The 17,683-nt window shown below is 30.9% G+C and overlaps 2 protein-coding genes across 3 annotated transcripts; one reads left to right on the top strand and one right to left on the bottom strand.

The window, feature by feature from the left end:
* Window positions 1–593: 593 nt before the first annotated feature.
* Window positions 594–2,638, bottom strand: LOC105795216 (cinnamyl alcohol dehydrogenase 1). Its single transcript, XM_012624740.2, has 5 exons — window positions 2,473–2,638; window positions 2,264–2,377; window positions 1,938–2,165; window positions 1,142–1,581; window positions 594–1,072 (listed from the first exon to the last, which is right to left on the bottom strand). The coding sequence occupies exons 1-5, from the start codon at window positions 2,559–2,561 to the stop codon at window positions 867–869; spliced, it is 1,077 nt and encodes a 358-aa protein (XP_012480194.1). The 5' UTR covers window positions 2,562–2,638; the 3' UTR covers window positions 594–866.
* A 6,434-nt stretch (window positions 2,639–9,072) lies between these two features.
* Window positions 9,073–14,960, top strand: LOC105795215 (UDP-glycosyltransferase 84B1). 2 transcript variants are annotated; one of them, XR_008194624.1, is made up of 2 exons: window positions 9,073–9,173; window positions 11,867–12,766. XR_008194624.1 is itself a non-coding variant. In XM_012624739.2 (2 exons), exon 2 carries the CDS (start codon window positions 13,389–13,391, stop codon window positions 14,784–14,786), a length of 1,398 nt encoding a protein of 465 aa, XP_012480193.1. In that variant the 5' UTR covers window positions 9,110–9,173; window positions 13,350–13,388; the 3' UTR covers window positions 14,787–14,960. The 2 variants fall into 2 exon arrangements, 1 of the variants encoding a protein (XP_012480193.1); XM_012624739.2 differs by lacking the exon at window positions 11,867–12,766 and adding an exon at window positions 13,350–14,960 and having other exon boundaries at window positions 9,110–9,173.
* The last annotated feature ends 2,723 nt before the right edge of the window (window positions 14,961–17,683 follow it).

Raw genomic sequence — 17,683 nt, 5'->3', positions numbered from 1 at the left:
GACTTATGGACCAACAATTGAATTTCACCTAAAGTATTTAACTAGTTAGATTATGTTAGTAGTCCTTCGAAAGCTCTGGTTTTAATTCATGTAATTTACTTTGGTATTTTATTTAGTCCATATATTTTTCAAAATTTAAAATTTCAATCCTCAACAAAGATTTGGTGCAACAAACATATTATTATACGTGTAATAAGATATTAGCTTGTTATTTCCATATATTACTCATTAAAACTCAATTAATAGATTAACGACTATTATTTGCGTCAAGATTGAAATTTCAAAATTCAAAACATATAGAGATTTAGAATGATCTAATTTGAAAATATGTATCAAATCTACGACTATAAGCATCAGTACATGACTAGTAATTAAATTTAACCAAACAAATTTAACTACTATTATTTGGGTTAGGACTAAAATTTAAAATTCGAAAAATATAGGAACTAAATCAATAACTTTCTGAAGTATATAGACTAATAACATAATTTAACCATTTAGCTATTATTTAGTTCAAGAATGAAATTTCAAATTTTGAAAATGTAAAACTAAAATTATCAATCCGCAAAATATAAATACTAAAACCCATCAAATTAAAATATAAAAGCAAATTCCTTAAAACGAATTAATAGCATAATTCTAACTTAAAACACAAACTTTATTTTTTTGGTGAATTATAAAAGGAGGATAAAACCCTAACAATAACACGATTAAAGCGACTCGAATCTAAACCAGATCTGATACGTTAATCACGCTGACCATCATCCCAACACAAAATTAAAACACACACCTTATTTTCTAATGTAAACAAAAACAGAATCACATATATATATATATATATATATATATATATATATTATCTAGTTCTATTGGTCATCAATTTTGCTTCCTGCAACATCAACCACAAACCTATATCGAACATCATTTTTCTCAAGCCTCTCCATAGCTGTGTTTATATAATCCATCTTCACCACTTCGACCATTGAGGTCAAATTTTTCTCCTTACAAAACGCCAACATCTCCTCTTGTTCCTTCATGCTCCCAACCAAAGTCCCTGCAATGGACTTCCTCCCTGTTTCCACACAAAGCTTTAGACTCATGGAAAAATGAAAACCCAGAAAGAATTTCAAATTTGACTCACCAAGCATGACCGACGGGGTGAGGAATTGAAGAGGGGTGTTAGTAACGCCAGTCAATATCAATTTTCCGTCGATTCTCAGCAATGAAAGGCAAGGCTCGAGAGGGTGAAAAGCAGGCACGGTGTCGATGATGTAGTCGAGTGATTCGGCAGCTTTTTGCATCGCTTCGGTGTCAGAGCTGACTAAGTACTCATCGGCACCGAGGTGGTCTAATGCCTCTGTTTTTTTCTTATCGGTAGAGCTTATGACAGTGACGTGATGTCCCATTGCTTTTGCCATCTTCACCCCCATGTGCCCTACTCCTCCGAGTCCTAATATTGCTCCTCTTAGACCACTCTCCTTTAAGCCGAAGTGATTCAGTGGGCTGTAAACTGTCACCCCGGCGCATAACAGTGGTGCTGCTTGTTCTGGTGCTAATCCATCTGGGATTTTCACCACAAACCTGAGAAACATAACAATAAATAAGTTCATTCAAAAAGAAAAACCAAAGAGAGAAACAACCACAACTCGAAAGAACTCGAAAGAATTAATCTTTCATAGTAAAATAATCATAAAATATTCTAATTAAATCTTTAAAATATCCTTAATCATACAAATCTTGCACTTTCATCAACTTAGTAATCAATTCGAATTTCGAACATTATATATTAATTCGAATTAATAACTAGATTGATAGATGTACCTAATTGTCATGGTACTTATATTTTGAGAACTTAATTAAAATTATTTTGAAGTTTAAGGATGGATTTATAATTATTAAATTGACATGGTTTTGTTGAAGTGGTGGGCGATTCTTACTTTTGATCAACAAGCATGGAGCCAGAAAAGCCACCTTGAGTAGGTTTACCGTCGGTATAAACATCATTGAACGTCCAGATCTTCTTAGCACAGTATTGTTCACGGTCGGTGTTGCATGGGCTACAATTCTTGCAACATCCAACAACATAACCGACGCCGACGATGTCTCCGGCAGTGAACTTATTTACACCCGATCCTACTTCCACCACCTCACCAACCACTTCATGCCTGAAAAAAATAAACCAAACTTAATGAAAAATCACAGCCCAACAGGGTCAAAAATCATGAACTTAAATAACATGGCAGCTAAAAAAAAGAAAAAGTACCCAGGAACCATTGGGTAGTTTGACATGCCAAGATCATTTTTGGCTTGATGAATATCAGTGTGACAGATTCCACAACATATAACCTTGATGAAAACGTCTTCTGAACCAGTGTTCCTACGACATATATACACATGATTATGTTAAGAACAAAACCAGAAAACTGAACCTAAAAGAAGTGAAAAAAAAAAAACCAGTAAAATTAAGAATACCTAAGAGAGTAAGTATAAGGAGACAAGATGCCAGAAGGGTCTCTAGCTGCCCATCCAGTTGTTTTTCTCTCATTTTCAAGGCTACCCATTTTAGGTTTTTGATCAAAAGCTATTTTGGGATTGTGTTTTAGAAAAATATATTTTATTTTTTGGTATTGTGAATGGGGTACCCACGCATTCAACAATGGGTATTTATAAAGAGGAAAAAGTAGAGCATGATTTGTGGTCCATGAACCAAAAGGGGGCGGGGGGCGGGGGGCGGGGGGCGGGGTTTTGGGCTTCACTTATGCAATGACATCTCAGCACTGTGTAGGTCCACAGTAGGTGGGTGAAAGTGAAAGATGGGGTAAAACTAAAATGGAGGACCTTATTTAGGAGGAATTGCATTTTGTTTTTTTATTTATTTAAAAAATAGGTAAATTAATTTATGTTATATTAAAGAGCAATTTGGTTATTCTATTGAAAATTTCATCTATTTTAATAATTAAAATTTGGTCAATATATGTCAAAATGAGGTACGCATAACACATCACATATAATTATCTGATTATTTTGTCACCAACACTAGTTTTTAACAAGTAGAAATTGATGAAATTTTTACTAATAAGGCCCAATTTACTCTATACATGGACTAATTTATCTATTTTTAATAAAGAGGGTAAAATATAATTTAACTCTTAATATAAGAGCCTCCATGATATTTTTACCAAAGATGGGTACAAAGTTGGAAGAAATGGAATTGATTTTTTTCAAAGTATTTGAATTAAGTTTGAATTCTAAAATTATTATTGTTGGGAAGGTTATATCTAATATCAATCTCGACATGAATAGATTAATCTCAAACCATGGGATGGATGAAGACAATTATCAAACCGTGAAATGGAGTTAAAAGTACTATAAAAGCTCTTGTATTAAGTGTCAAATTATATTTTACCCCTTTACCCAAAATGAGCAAATTAATTATTAGATGATAGATCAAAGAGTAAAGCGGTCCTTTTTGTTAAAATTTCATCCATTTTTATGGTCAGAAACTGGTGTGATACTTCATTCCGAAGTACAATACCATAAAAATGGATAAAAATTTTAACAAAAAGAAACTCATTTGTTTATTTTTTAAGTAATAAAATTGATGATGATTTAATTTTAAGAATAAAAAACTTGTGGTTAATTGGTTCACCTCAGCCACATAGAAGCATCAAATGTCCTTCTCTTTCCTCTTTCTGATGTAACTAATGTTTTAAAAACCCAACTTGTGATGGAATCATTTAGATAAAAAAGAATTTAGTTACCTTTTGATTGGTTTAATCCGCAATTTAACAATAATTAAATAATTAATTAGAAATTAAAAAACTTATAAATTAGTTTAGCCGCCCTGGCTTTTGATTTAGATATTAAGTTAACAGTAATAATTTTCAATCGATTCGTGTTGGATATGATCAAAACTTATAGTAAAATTATTAAAAAAAATTAAAGGGATAAGCAAAATTTCAAAGTCTGATATTAATTTTAACATTCTTAATTGGATTGAAAATTTTGCATCCAATGAAATTATGGCACGTGTCTTTTGCGTTGCAAAGTTAGCCTTTAAAATAGTTGAAATTATCATTAGAGCTATCCGCCGTCGCTTTCGGGTGGGTTGGAGTTTAGGCCTTCTAAATTTGGAGTAACAGACTTAATGGCTTACATCCCCTGTTGGGCTTCCAATAAAAGTAAAACACTTTAGGGTCTAATCATTTACACTTTCACTTACGGACTCTTGTTAGTATTAATTTTATCGGTATTAGTATTGTTGCCAGTACAAAAAGACGTGAATTTGAATAGATATGATAATAAAATTTATATCAATTATGAATTACACCATGAATCCTAATATTCTTAAAATAAATATAAAATTATTAACAATTAATCAAATTCGTTAATATATATGATTCGATAGTTCACTAATAATAATGTACATAATTTTAATAAAATATTTAAAAATTAGAATTTGGTTTATGAAATTTAATAAAAGACCAGTTTTCTGGTGTTTTAATCTTTGTATTTTTCGAATTGGTCAATTTTAGTTTTTATATTTTTCAAAATTTGAAATTTTAGTTTTGAACCAAAAATCTATTTAGTTGAATTCAATTATTATTCATGTTACTCATGCACTATGTGTATGATTGTAGATTTGCCTCATATTCTCTAATTAGATCATTTTAAATCTTTATACTTGTTATATAATCATAATAAAACAAAAATTACCCAACCCGAGGTTCGACCCGATATAATAAAAGGAAACCTAAACCCCAAAGTGAGGGGGGATTCCTTCTAGAGCTTCCATTTTTTCTCAAGAGCAAGGGATACCGTTTTCTCTCATTTTTTGGAACTCCGTCTTTACTTCCGTTGATTCTTTGTATCGACAATACTTTTTTTTTAAATTTAATAAATTTAGCCCTAACCCAAATGACAATCATAATCTATTAAGTATTAACTAGATTTTTAGTGAGTAATATGTGAAAATAACAAGTTGACATAGTGATAATATGTTTGATATGCATCTAATTTGAAAAATAGCATAACTCAAATGAATTTAATTGTTATTATGTGATAAGGATTGGAATTCGAAATCTGAAAAAATATCAAGATTAAAAATACCAAATTAAAGCATAAATGTTAAATCTACAACTTTCGCAAAATATAGGGACTAATAACAAAATTTAACCAAAAAATTGAAGAAGGGTAATAGATATAATTGATCATATTATTCTCACATACACCTGTTGAGCTGAGTGGTAAGTTACTTGTATAACGTCGAGAGAGTTTTGCTTCCGTCCGATTTGATTCGACTCGAAATTTATTCAAAAACTCAACTAAAAAAACCCGATATCAAAAATATGAAACGAAACAAAAAGAAAACGAAGAGGACGATGGAGAGTTTATAACTTCGTTCAACAGGCTAATGGTGTATATCCTGACTCGGTGCATCACTAGCTCTATGTCCTGGACCACTCGTACTGGGTCCAGAATTATCCTTTATCCCCAGAAATGATGAACCCTTCTCGATTTCTTCCACCGAGCTCGCTAACTCCAGTCTCCTCGGTGACCGAACACTTTCAGTTTCGGGGATGAAGAAGATGGTGAGTACTAGCAAGATAAAAGCAATGGCATTCACCAAACGTGGTCGCCTCGCCATTGTTGAATGTGAATGCATATGTATTTGGCTACTGATTTTGCATGTATATATAGGAAAATTTTCTCATTCATCGTTTTCGGAGTTTTTAAAATTAAACTAAAACAAATGAAAACACATGTAATTATATTTATAAAAAAAAATCCCATATATATTAAGTTTAATTTATAGTACTTGCATGAGAGTTGTGAATTTGCTTAGTCCAAAGTAGCATCATGTGAAAATTTCTTTATTTTCAACTCAAGGACTTCCAAGTTGCCAGAATTTTGGGATCAGTTTGAGGAAACCAAAAAAAACAAAGAAAAAAAAAGAAAAAATATGTGTGCATTGAAAGGAGAAAAAATATTTAATTACACTTTTATTTCTCATTTAATAACATTTTCCTGTTTGGCAATTTCGAGTAAACACACTGATAATAAATCAAATGTATTTCTAACTTTTTTGGTGAGTTTGGATGGGCGGTTCGTTTACCTGTGATTAGTGTAAAAACAGCAGTGGCAGTGAGATTAGATACTGTAGCGTGAGACAAAAAGTAAGCTAAACACACCGCGCCGCACCTAATCGCCCATCCAAACCTACCTTTTGTCACTATATATTAGCAGACGTATATTAATAGGTGTTTTTTTTTTAACTAGCAGTTTTGTATTAGTGTTAGAATCAAATTAAAAATTTTAAGGTCAAAGGCATAAATTTTATATTTAAAAAATCTAAATTATTATAATTTTTGAAAGAGATTAAAATTTGCAATTTAACCATTTGAATTAAGATGGCCTAAAGCTGCTAAATTAGCCAAATAAGTCGAAAAACTTTGTTAATCGGTCATATAGGTTGAATTTTTAAAAATTTAGCAAAATAGACCTTTTTTTTTTATAAGAGTGTGAAAGCGCGTCCAACTAGACGAGCTTTCTGCTGACATGTCAAGGAAAGCGTGCCCAGCCGGACGCGTTTTCTTTGGAATTTTCAGAAAACGCTTCTAGCTGGACACGCTTTCTCGACATATCAGCAGAAAGCTTGCACACACACTCTCTAAAAATGACCTATTTCCCTAAATTAAAAAAAAAACCGCATATTTAACCAATTAACAAATTTTTTTTTTTTGACATATATGGCTAATTTAGCCACCTAAAGCAGCCATCTATTCCATAGATTAGCCCCTAAAGAAAGAAAGAAACTAAAATGTTGCCATAATTTGATGTATGAATAGTAAAATAGGAGAAAAAAAAATTAAATGTAATATTCATGTAATATTCGTCACATGAGTAAATTTATATTTTAAATGTCACATAAGATTATTAATTAAACTTCAATTTTTAAATAAAAAATACTAAATTTTTAAAATTAAAAGTTGAGAACTTAAATTTCGAGTGAAAAGTAGTGGTAGGGCGAAACTAGGGGGCTGGCAAGGGCCCTGACCCCTCAAAAATAGAAAATTTTTTATTTAGGCCCTTTAAAATTTTTAAAAATTTAAATTAATAAAGGTAAAATTACACTTTAACCCCTTTAAAAATATAAAAAATTTGACTTAATCTTTTAAAAATTATAAAGTTAAAATGGTGAAATTACATTTTGTGCTATTGTAAAAATTATTATTTAATTTCGGCCCCATAAAAAAGTTTCTGGTTTAGTAGGGGTGACTATAAAGTGGTTAGGATGGGCCATGGCCCTGCCAAAAATGAAAAAAATATATAATTTAGTCCCTTCATAAATGATAAGTTAATACATAGTAATGTTGTACTTTACTCTGTAAATGAAAAAAAAATTATGTTTAGTTCTCTTAAAACTTATGAAATCATAAATTAATATATGACAAAATTATAATTTTACCTTTCAAAAATTTACAATTTAATTTCAACCCCTAAAAGAATTTTTGGGTACAAAGACTAAGAGTAGAATTAGACCAAAAGAGGGCTATGTGACTTAATTTATGCTTCTTCGGATTGAATGAATATGATAGATAATTAGATATTGAACCCAAGTTCTAACTCGTTAATCAAATATCCATTTTCTTTAAGAACAATCTAAGTTTGAATCAAATTCATTTTTGTGAGGTTCTCAATTTCTGTCATTGAGATGATTAACATTCTTTAACGTTTATTCAAAATAAATTATGAAGAGAAATGCATGATTATGTATAAATTAAATGAAACTGAATATATTTAAATAAAATTTTGAATTCAACAAATTTATGAATTTAATAAAAAATAATATATTTAAAATCTGCGGTAAATTGAACCCTATGTGATAGTCTGATGATCAAGGGTATTCACCGTCCCAGATGTGACTTGGTTTTGAGTTGCATTGATCGCGTTTGTGGTTCATACTTTGTCCTATTATTGTAATTCACTGAAATTCGTGTTAAACCAAATTAGTGTCTTAAATCATGAATATTGTGACTAATCAACGGGAGGAATATTCTTCAATCTCACGTTATTTAAAATATAATTTTTTAAATTATTTTCTTAAATTTTATGGTATGAATATATGGGCCCCGAACACGTGCAATAACATTACTAACATCTCGGACTTGATGACACAAATTTAAAAGTCAAAATTAACATTGTAGATAGATTATTGAAAATTAACGAATGAAAAAAAATAACAAATATATATATATCTACTACAGATTGGGTTTTAGTTTGATTGACATCAATTTTATTGCCAATGCAGGATGTCTTGGGTTTGAGTGCTATGAAGTGCATTATCCTCCTATTTTAAGGATTGGAGAAGGGCTATTAGTAGTTATAGATATTGTATAAAAAAATAAATAATTTATAAGGTTATTAGTTTAAAACCAGGTAAATTTTTAGAAACTTATAAAACTACGAAAAAACAAAGGCATTATTGTAATATAGGTTTATATCTCAAAAAAGCTTTTAAAAAAATGCAAAAACTCAACTAAGTTATTGTATTAAATTTGCATCCAATTAAACTCTTGTTGTTAACTAAAATTGTAATATCCCGATTTTAGAAATGTTGAAAGCAGTGGTATGAGACCACCAAATTCAGAAAATAAGCTCGTAAATTTTATTATTTAATAAGTACAGGTCAAATATGATTTTTAAGAGATTTTTAAATTAGTAATTTGTGTTTTATAAAAATTTATTAAGTTAAGAAATTGAGGAAAAGAGGTATCGAGACCTCGATGTTATAAATTGAGCCATAAATATTTTTATAAATGTTTACAGAGTGTCAATATGGTAGTGTTAAAGTTTCGTCAGAAAATTTTAACGTTTCGGCAGTCAATTAATTAAAAAGGAATAAAAAGATGCAAAACTTGCTAAAGTGATTAAATAGCTTAACAATTAAATAAGAAAGGACTAAAGGAGTAAATGGACCAACTTAAGTGGCAGAGGCGGCATACCGTTAAAAAAATCAAAGATTTTTATGTATTTAAGGACAAAATTGGAATTACAATAAAGTTTTTGTGGCCAAAATTTATTTTAAGGATTTCAAGACCATTTCTTCTTGAAATTTCGGTGGGAAACAGCCATGGAAGAGGGTGAGCTGGTCTTCCATATTTTAGCTTCAAGTAAGTGAAATTCTTACTTTTTCCTTAAAATTTTTATATTTTTAGACTTTTACAATTAGGTCCAACCTAGTATTCTATTAGCTTCTCATTTTGTTGAAAGTTTAGAAAGATACCATTGATAAGTTCATATTATTTTTGTTATTTGATGATGAAATTGATATGTTAATGGATGTTTAAAGGTGTTTTATTAAAGAATTTCGGATGAAAATATATTTTAGGGATTAAGTTGAAAAGTATTGAAATTGTGGAAAACTTCTGAAATTTTATGGAATCCATGGGCTGTTATTGATATGTGTGAGAATTATTAGGCTTTTATCAAGGATTAAATTGCAAGAATTTCATTTTCCGAGCCTAGGGATGAAACTGTCATGTGTTAAAAGTTTAGGGTCAAAATGGTAATTCATACGTTGCACTAAAACAGTTTTGGGCAGCAGCAGTGTGCCAACTTTGAAAAATCACCAAAAATTGTGGGAATCGAATTAGAAGATGAGTAAAATATAAAATTAAATCTTATCGAGTCTAGTTTCTCATAGAAGAAACGGTGTAAGCAATGAAATTGTAAATCATGAGATATAATAAATTTCGTGAGACAGAGTCAGAATAATTTCGGAATCCCCTGTTCTGATTTTGGAAAATCATTAAAAATTGTAAAAAATTAATTATGCGTTAAAAATTATATTTTTAGAATCGTAAACGAGTCTATTTTTATGAGAAATAAACGGGAATACCATCTGAATTCTGTACAATGAGATAATCAATTTTTAGTGAAGAGAGGTTAGAACTGTCAAGCAGTGCAACAGTGGAAATTTTAAAGAATAAACTGTACATATTGGATAGACTAAAAATTCTGAAAATTTTATGGTAAGAAAATATGTGAGTCTAGTTTCAGGGAAAATTAACGGATCTTAATTTGGAGCTCTGTAGCTCGAGATATAAATAAATTAGTGACTCTGACTCAGATAGACAACTTGAATTTACATACAGGAAAATAGTGATAGTATGGAAAAATGTTGCTTAAATGTATTATACACATTAAGGATGTGGAATGGAGAGGAGGAGGAGGAAAATTAGAAAATATATATGAATGATTTGTCTATAATTGGTCATATGTTCGATTATAATTGATAAACGATAAAATAGAAATGATACTTATAATTGTGCATTATTGGTCACGGGGAAAATAAAGTTTTATAGTATGTGTGTATGGTATATATATATGTGTGTGGTAATTTTGATATATGGATGTATTTTGGTTGTGGATTGATCATGATGATAAAGGTTAGGTATATTTGGTCTATTAAGTGACATAATTGAGAAACATGATCGGTGGGTCATTCTATGTGTGAGATGATGGTATAATTTGGCTTGGTTAAGTAAGTTAAAATGATGATTACATCATTGAGGTTGCACTGATTAATCCTGTTTACGTGATGGAAATGTCAAGTACGTTTGTCTTTAATACGTGATAATTATTTAATGCCATGAGAATTTGTTTATTGGTGAGGTTTAAAATGTATCTATATTTTGTTATATAACTTGTTTTGTAATTTATTTGACAAATGATAAAAATTAACTCTTTTACCATGTGAGGTGAATTATGATTTGGGTAGCACATCTATATTCTGCAATAATAGATAAAATATATTTATGTCATGGGTGAATGGTTAAACACTTGGGCTAGTTTAAGGTATATATTTAGTAAGGGTAGTTGGTAATGAAGTAACATGTTTTGATTTAACATCGAATAGAGAAAATTTGTACTATCTTTGTGGCTAATATTGATAGTTGTATGGGAGATGAATGGATAATGTATATGTGACACTTAGCTTATAAGATATTGAATAATTGATATATTACAATAGTTAAATAGGAAAATGTAACGACATGAGAGTATGTAATGATACGGATCAATTCAGGCACTCGTGATGAATTCAATAAGTAAGTGAAAATTTTTAAATTCATACGACGAGGAAATGAAAGATTGTGACTATATTGGGCTACGTAAACCCTAATTAGCGAATTAAGAATAACAATTTGAAAGTTTTAGTTTAGATGAAATTTTACAACTCGGTTTAATATGGTTAAAAGTGTACGTGTTCTGGTAATACCTCGTACCCTATTCCGGCATCGAATACGGGAAAGGGGTGTTACAAAAATAATTAATTAATCTCCTCCATTAACAGTTTTCGTTATTGATCATATTATCCGTTGAAATAAATTGGCTGACCAATTTTTTTATTTAATCTAATATATTTCCAATAAAAATAATTAAAAAAATTAAAAAAATAGAAAAATTGTAAAAAAATTATAAATATTAAAAGAATTAAGATTGACATAAACTTATAAATATTATAAAAATTCCAATAAATTATAAATTTTTTAAAAAAATTTAATAGAGCATATTTAAAATATTATAAAAATGTATTAGAAATCTTAAAAATCATAAAAAAAATAAAAGAAATATTAAAATATTAAAATTCATATAAGCTTATAAAAAAATATAAAAAAACCATAAAAACTTGAACTGGACCAAGTAAGTCGATTGGACCGATTAGATCGAAACCGAAAAAGATACAGGTCCAAAAAAACCAGTAGATCGGTTGACCTAGGAATTGAGTGATTGAATCGATTTTTTCTATATTTGAGGCAATATTGAGGGTAAGTAATTTTCTTGTAATTTTTATATTTTTTAGGTCATGAGAGCTGCTAACACCTAAAGTTTCAACTTATTTGTTGTTTTTGCCATATTAAGTTCATACGGAACTTATACTTTATTTGCTACAAAGTCGAATTGGAGAGTCGCTTCCTTTTCCTTTTTGGTGACGGTTTCTCTCTACGTTCTTCCATTAGAAGTGCAATGTACCTTACCGTTGCATCAAATCACATATCGGTTATTTAGCAAGTTACTTATTTAATAGATAAAATTATTTAAAGATTGTTGTCGTTTTTCATTGGTGGCCAGCAGATTCGTTTTTTTGTCTTAAGATACTTTTTGCCACTATTGTTTTGTCTTTTACTAATTTTGGTTCTTTTTACAACACGGGTTCGATTTCCTACAGTTCAAACTTTATTATTTGATTTGGTACCTTTGGATTGTTTTCTTAATTTTGGAATTTCTGTGAGTTAAGTCCTTTTGGCTTTGCATACATTTATAATTTAGTCCCTATTTTAATTTAATTTGTTTATTGAAATTAGTTTTTTTTTCTTGATATGGCATAAAAAATGATTGTAAAAAGATATTTTGTTTTTAGAAAATCTTTAAACATTCATAAAAAAATTAGTCAACTTGTTAGAGTTGTGATCCAAATTCTTATTAAAATAAAATACAAGTGGCAAGATAAGGGGATCCACAAGGGCGAAACGGCACAGGCTATAGAAATTTACTTCTTCTGTTTGATATTGATTTGAATAAGATATTTTAACCTTATTGCACTACTTCTATTAGAGGTTGATTAGAATAAGGTTTTCTATACTCATTGTAATAACTCAAATTCGAAATAGTAAATTTTCTTCTCTTCTACCGTGATTTTTTTTCCCGAAAGGGTTTCCACGTAAAATTTGTCTGTTCTATTTTTCTCTCTTTTCTTGCCATTATCGACATTCTGTTTTTTCAGAACTAAGTTTTTTCCATAAGTAAAATTTTATTTAAAACTTTATTTTTAAAATTAAAAAAAGTAACATATCTATTATTTCTAAAATTATTTCTAAAATAAAAAAATTAAAATTTTATTACTAAAATTAAAAGTATTAGATATGTTTTATTTCTAAAATTAAAACTTTATTTCTAAACCTACTTATATGCGTTAAGATTTTGAATCATATATATATAAATTTTATCTTTCAAAATTTTAATATATTTTTAAGTTGTTTATATCATAATAATTTTATACACAATATTCTTCTTCTTTTGTAATCAGGGTGAAATAAAAAATTTTGTTAGAAAGAACAAAATTAAATTGTAATTTTACAATAATAAAAATGTAATTTCATCAATTTAATAGTCTATATTTTCATAATTTTTATTTAATTTTATTTTTATCAATTTAAAATTTAAAAATTTTTGAAGGGTCTAATGAGGGTCTGGAATGTAATTACCCTGGTATATTCAGTTGCTTTAAGTTCCAAGTCCTACCACTGGTTATCTTCGAGCCTTATCTCTCTCTCGCTCTCCTTCAGTTCATCACCGTACCGCGCATAGATCTATAATATCTATCAATGGCGTTGAATGAGGGCCAAGAAGAAATCCATGTACTCATGGTGACATTAACAGCCCAGGGTCACCTTAACCCCATGCTTAGACTTGCCAAACGCCTGGTTGATGAAGGCCTTCACGTCACCCTCGCCACCACCCAATTCGGTTGCCACCGTATACTCAAAGCCGTCACGACAACCACCACCACCACCGACGCCACCAACTTCATGTCCGGGATACGACTTCTCTCTTTCCCGGACGGGTTCAACCTAGACTACGACCGCGGTGCCAATTTAGACCATTACATGGAATCCTTAGCCAAAGCCGGACCCCTTAACCTCTCCAACCTCATTAAGCAACATTACCACCGCACCAAACTCTCTTGCATCATTAGCAATCCCTTCGTTTCGTGGGCTGTCGATGCAGCTTTGGAGAATGGAATCCCTTGCGCCATGCTTTGGATACAACCATGTTCGCTTTACGCCATTTATTATCGGTTTTACAAGCTAAACCAGTTTCCCACCACATTAATAAGCAATATGATTATTGAGCTACCAGGTTTGCCTTTGTTGCACACCGAGGACTTGCCTTCGTTCCTTCTTCCATCAAATTCTTTCGGAGGTGTATTCAAGCTGTTATCCGATATGTTTGAAACCATAAAGAAATATAAATGGGTATTGGCCAATTCGTTCTTTGAGCTAGAGAAAGAAGCCATTGAGTCAATGACCGAGCTGTGTCCGATACGACCCGTTGGTCCATTGGTACCTCCTTTACTACTCGACCAACACCAAAGTCTTGACGTTGGTATCGAAATGGAAAAACCAGACGAAACCTCCTTAGATTGGCTAAACAAGCAACGACCCCATTCAGTTATATACGTATCATTTGGTAGCTTAGCCGTCTTGTCGGCCAAAACAATGGAAGCCATAGCAACAGCTTTGAAGAACACCAAGCATCCATTTTTATGGGTGGTGAAGACTGCAGGCCAGTTGCCGTTAGGGTTCGAAGAAGAAACCAAAACTCAAGGGCTCATCATCCCATGGAGTCTACAGACAAAAGTTTTAGCCCACCCATCGATCGCTTGTTTTATAACACACTGTGGATGGAATTCCATGTTGGAAGCATTAGTAGCTGGTGTACCAATGATAGCATATCCACAATGGTCTGATCAGCCAACAAACGCCAAGCTTGTTGTCGACGTTTTCAAGGTTGGTCTAAAATTGAAGCCTGGCCCCAATGGAGTTATTAGCAATGAAGACATAGAGGAATGTATAATCCAAATGCTTAGTGGGCCGGACTTTGAAGGGTTCAAGAAAAATGCTGCAGTGTTGAAGCAGGCCGCCTGTGAAGCAGTCACTAGCGGGGGATCCTCAGAGCGGAATATTCGGCTGTTTGTGAATGAGATTGCTCGGAGATCTTGATCTCTTTAGTTTATGTTGCAAAATTTTATTGTGCTAAATTGTAAGTAAATTGGACCATGCAGGTACGTGGGTCGGTTCAGTGATAAAATTTGTGAAAATTTTAAATGAGTTTGGTTTGTTTGGGGGTAAGACTACAGATTAATAAAATAAATGTTGTAATTTTTAAATAGTAAATGTTAATTTTGTGAAAATTTAATTTTATTTATATCCTTTTAATAGTATGATGATTAAATCTATCCATTTAATAATTAAAGGATTAATCTGATTTATCCCTATATATAAGGACCTAAAAGGTAATTTTACCAAAAAGTACAGGTAATGTTCTGATCATTAAATTTTTTAAATATGTAACTAAATAATTTTTATTAATTAAATAAATAGAAACACATTTTATAATTCTTCTATAATTTTAAAAGAAATCAACTATTAATCTAACGTCACTCATCAACTAATTTCAACTCGGTTGAGAAATGATTTAAAATCTTGATTTTTTACAAAGTTAAGTATATTATTACGAGAATATATATATATAATCTACACATAATAAAATTTGAATTTGAATGGATTAAAATGATAAAATTAAGGATTTAGAGATCTTGTTTAAATTTCATCAATTTTAATTTATTTCTAGTTTAAATAAAATATATAAAAATTAGAAAATAATCTCATAATAATATCCTCTTTTGAAATAAATCTTTATACGAAAATATTTTATCAAAATTGACATTAAATTAATTAAGATAGTAAAGATAAATTTAAAAAGAAATGTACCAATAGAGGATTTGCATGGGAGGTTTGGATGTATCATCGATGTGTCATGTGCGCATGTGGTCGTGGTATAAAGTAGAGAACTGAGAACAAATCCTTCAATTACTTGAACTCCATTTTTATAGCCTTCTTTTAGAGGATATTGTGCCAATCAACACTTCATTGAGAGCGACACCTCGTCAAGCCATTAACAGGTGTTGGTCATTCCTTGTGTAGCGACCTAAAAATTGAGCATCGGGCGCTAGTTGAAGTAATTATTGAAAACTTAAAAACCGAATCTCGATTTTATTTGAAAAAGGAGTCGCCACCTTACAAAATTATTTGAGCATTGGCCAATCTAGGTGTGATCGGACACTTACAAAATTCTCCTTTTTTAGAAAACTTTATTTTTAAGCTTTTCTAAAAAGAGGAAATTTTAGGTCTGCGTGAAAATTCAGAGAAAATTAGGGTTCGGGAGTCGGTTACGCGCGAGGAAGGTATTAGCACCCTCGCGACGCCCAAAACTGGTATCTCGTTAAACGCGTGTTGTCTTCATTTTCAAAAATACGAGTTCAATTTAATATTAGTCGTGATCCGATTAAAGCCCGAAAATTTTAAAGCACAACAACTTTTCCTTTTTTTTTTGAAAACACAAAATTTTTTTAAAATACAAGCATTTTAGAAACGCGAAACTCTTTTTAAAAAAAAACAAAAATTTTGAAACACGAGATTTTTTTAGGAAACACGAATTTTCTTTTTGAAACACGAAAATTTTTAAAACACAAAATTTTTTTGAAAACATAAATTTTTTGATAAAATACGAAACACGAGGATTTTTTGAAACACGAAAATTTATGAAACACGGTCAATTTTTTTGAAAACACGAAAATTTTTGAAACACGAATTTTTTTTTAAAACACGGAAACATGAAAATTTTTCAAACACGGGAATTTTTTTTTGAAAACACGATAACATCAAAAGAAATATTCGCAAAAGTTTTTTTTTGAAACACGAGAAATTATTTTTTTGAAAACACGAAAACACGAACATTTTTCAAACAAGGGAATTTTTGAAAACACGGAAAATTAATTTTTTTTTTAAAAAAGAAACACGAACATATATTTTTGAAACACGAGAAAATTTATTATTATTATTTTGAAACACGAGAAATTTTGAAGACATGAAAATTTTTGAAACACGATTCTTTTTAATACCGTATTTAACACGAATCGATGATATTCACCCCGACATGGCGATGAAATCGTCGAATTAGTGTCAAACTGATTCAATTTAATATTTAATCGGGATTCTAATAAAACACGAGAATTTTATTAAAATACGAGGAATTTCGAATATTTTCGATTGTTAGAAGGGCGTCCCATATTTAACACGAGCCATCGATATTCACCCAACATAGCGATGAAATCAACGGCTCGATATTAAATCGGTTCGTTGCCTTATGCATTAAAATAATTTTTTTATATTTTAAAAAAATACAAATAAAATTACACATAATAATGTTTCTAAAAAAACTATTTTTAAAAATGCTAATTTAATTACAATAAGACAATATTTAAATAAATTAACTAAATTAACATGGGTTAAAAAAATTACCAAAAGCCCAAAGTTATGGGCTTGAAAATGGGCCTTTTCTCTTTTTTCTTTTTCTTTTCTGCAGATCGGGCCGCTGGGAGCTGGGCTGGATGCTGGCCTACTGCTGGAACGGGCCTGGGTCTGCTGGCACTGTTGGGGCTGCTGTTCTGGGCTTGCTGGACTGGGTCAGGCTTGTTGGGCTTGGACAGGCTTGCTGGCCTTTTTTTCTGCTGCTGCTTGCTTTTTTTTTGCTGGTTGCTGTTTTGGGCCACTGGGAATGGGCCTACTGCTGCTGGGTTGCTGGGGGGTCGGTGTTGGACTGCTGGGTCGGGTCCAATTTCGGGTCGGGTCGGTTTGACCCGACTGTTAGCTTTTTATTTTTTTTTCTTTTTTCTTTCTCTTTTTCTTCTCTCTTTTTCTTCCTTTTTTTTCTTTTTCTTCTTCTTCCTCGGTCGAATCCTAGCCCTTTTGCGCCGTCAACGACACTCCTTCGCCCGGTGGTGCGTGGTCGCGCGCCTCCCTTCTCTTCCTCTTTTCTTTCTTTTCTCTTTTTTTTC

The sequence above is a fragment of the Gossypium raimondii genome, chromosome 3 (assembly GCF_025698545.1).
Source record: "Gossypium raimondii isolate GPD5lz chromosome 3, ASM2569854v1, whole genome shotgun sequence".
Lineage (NCBI taxonomy): Eukaryota > Viridiplantae > Streptophyta > Magnoliopsida > Malvales > Malvaceae > Gossypium > Gossypium raimondii.
Note: the sequence above shows the minus strand (reverse complement) of the source record. Positions and strands in the feature narration are given on the sequence as shown.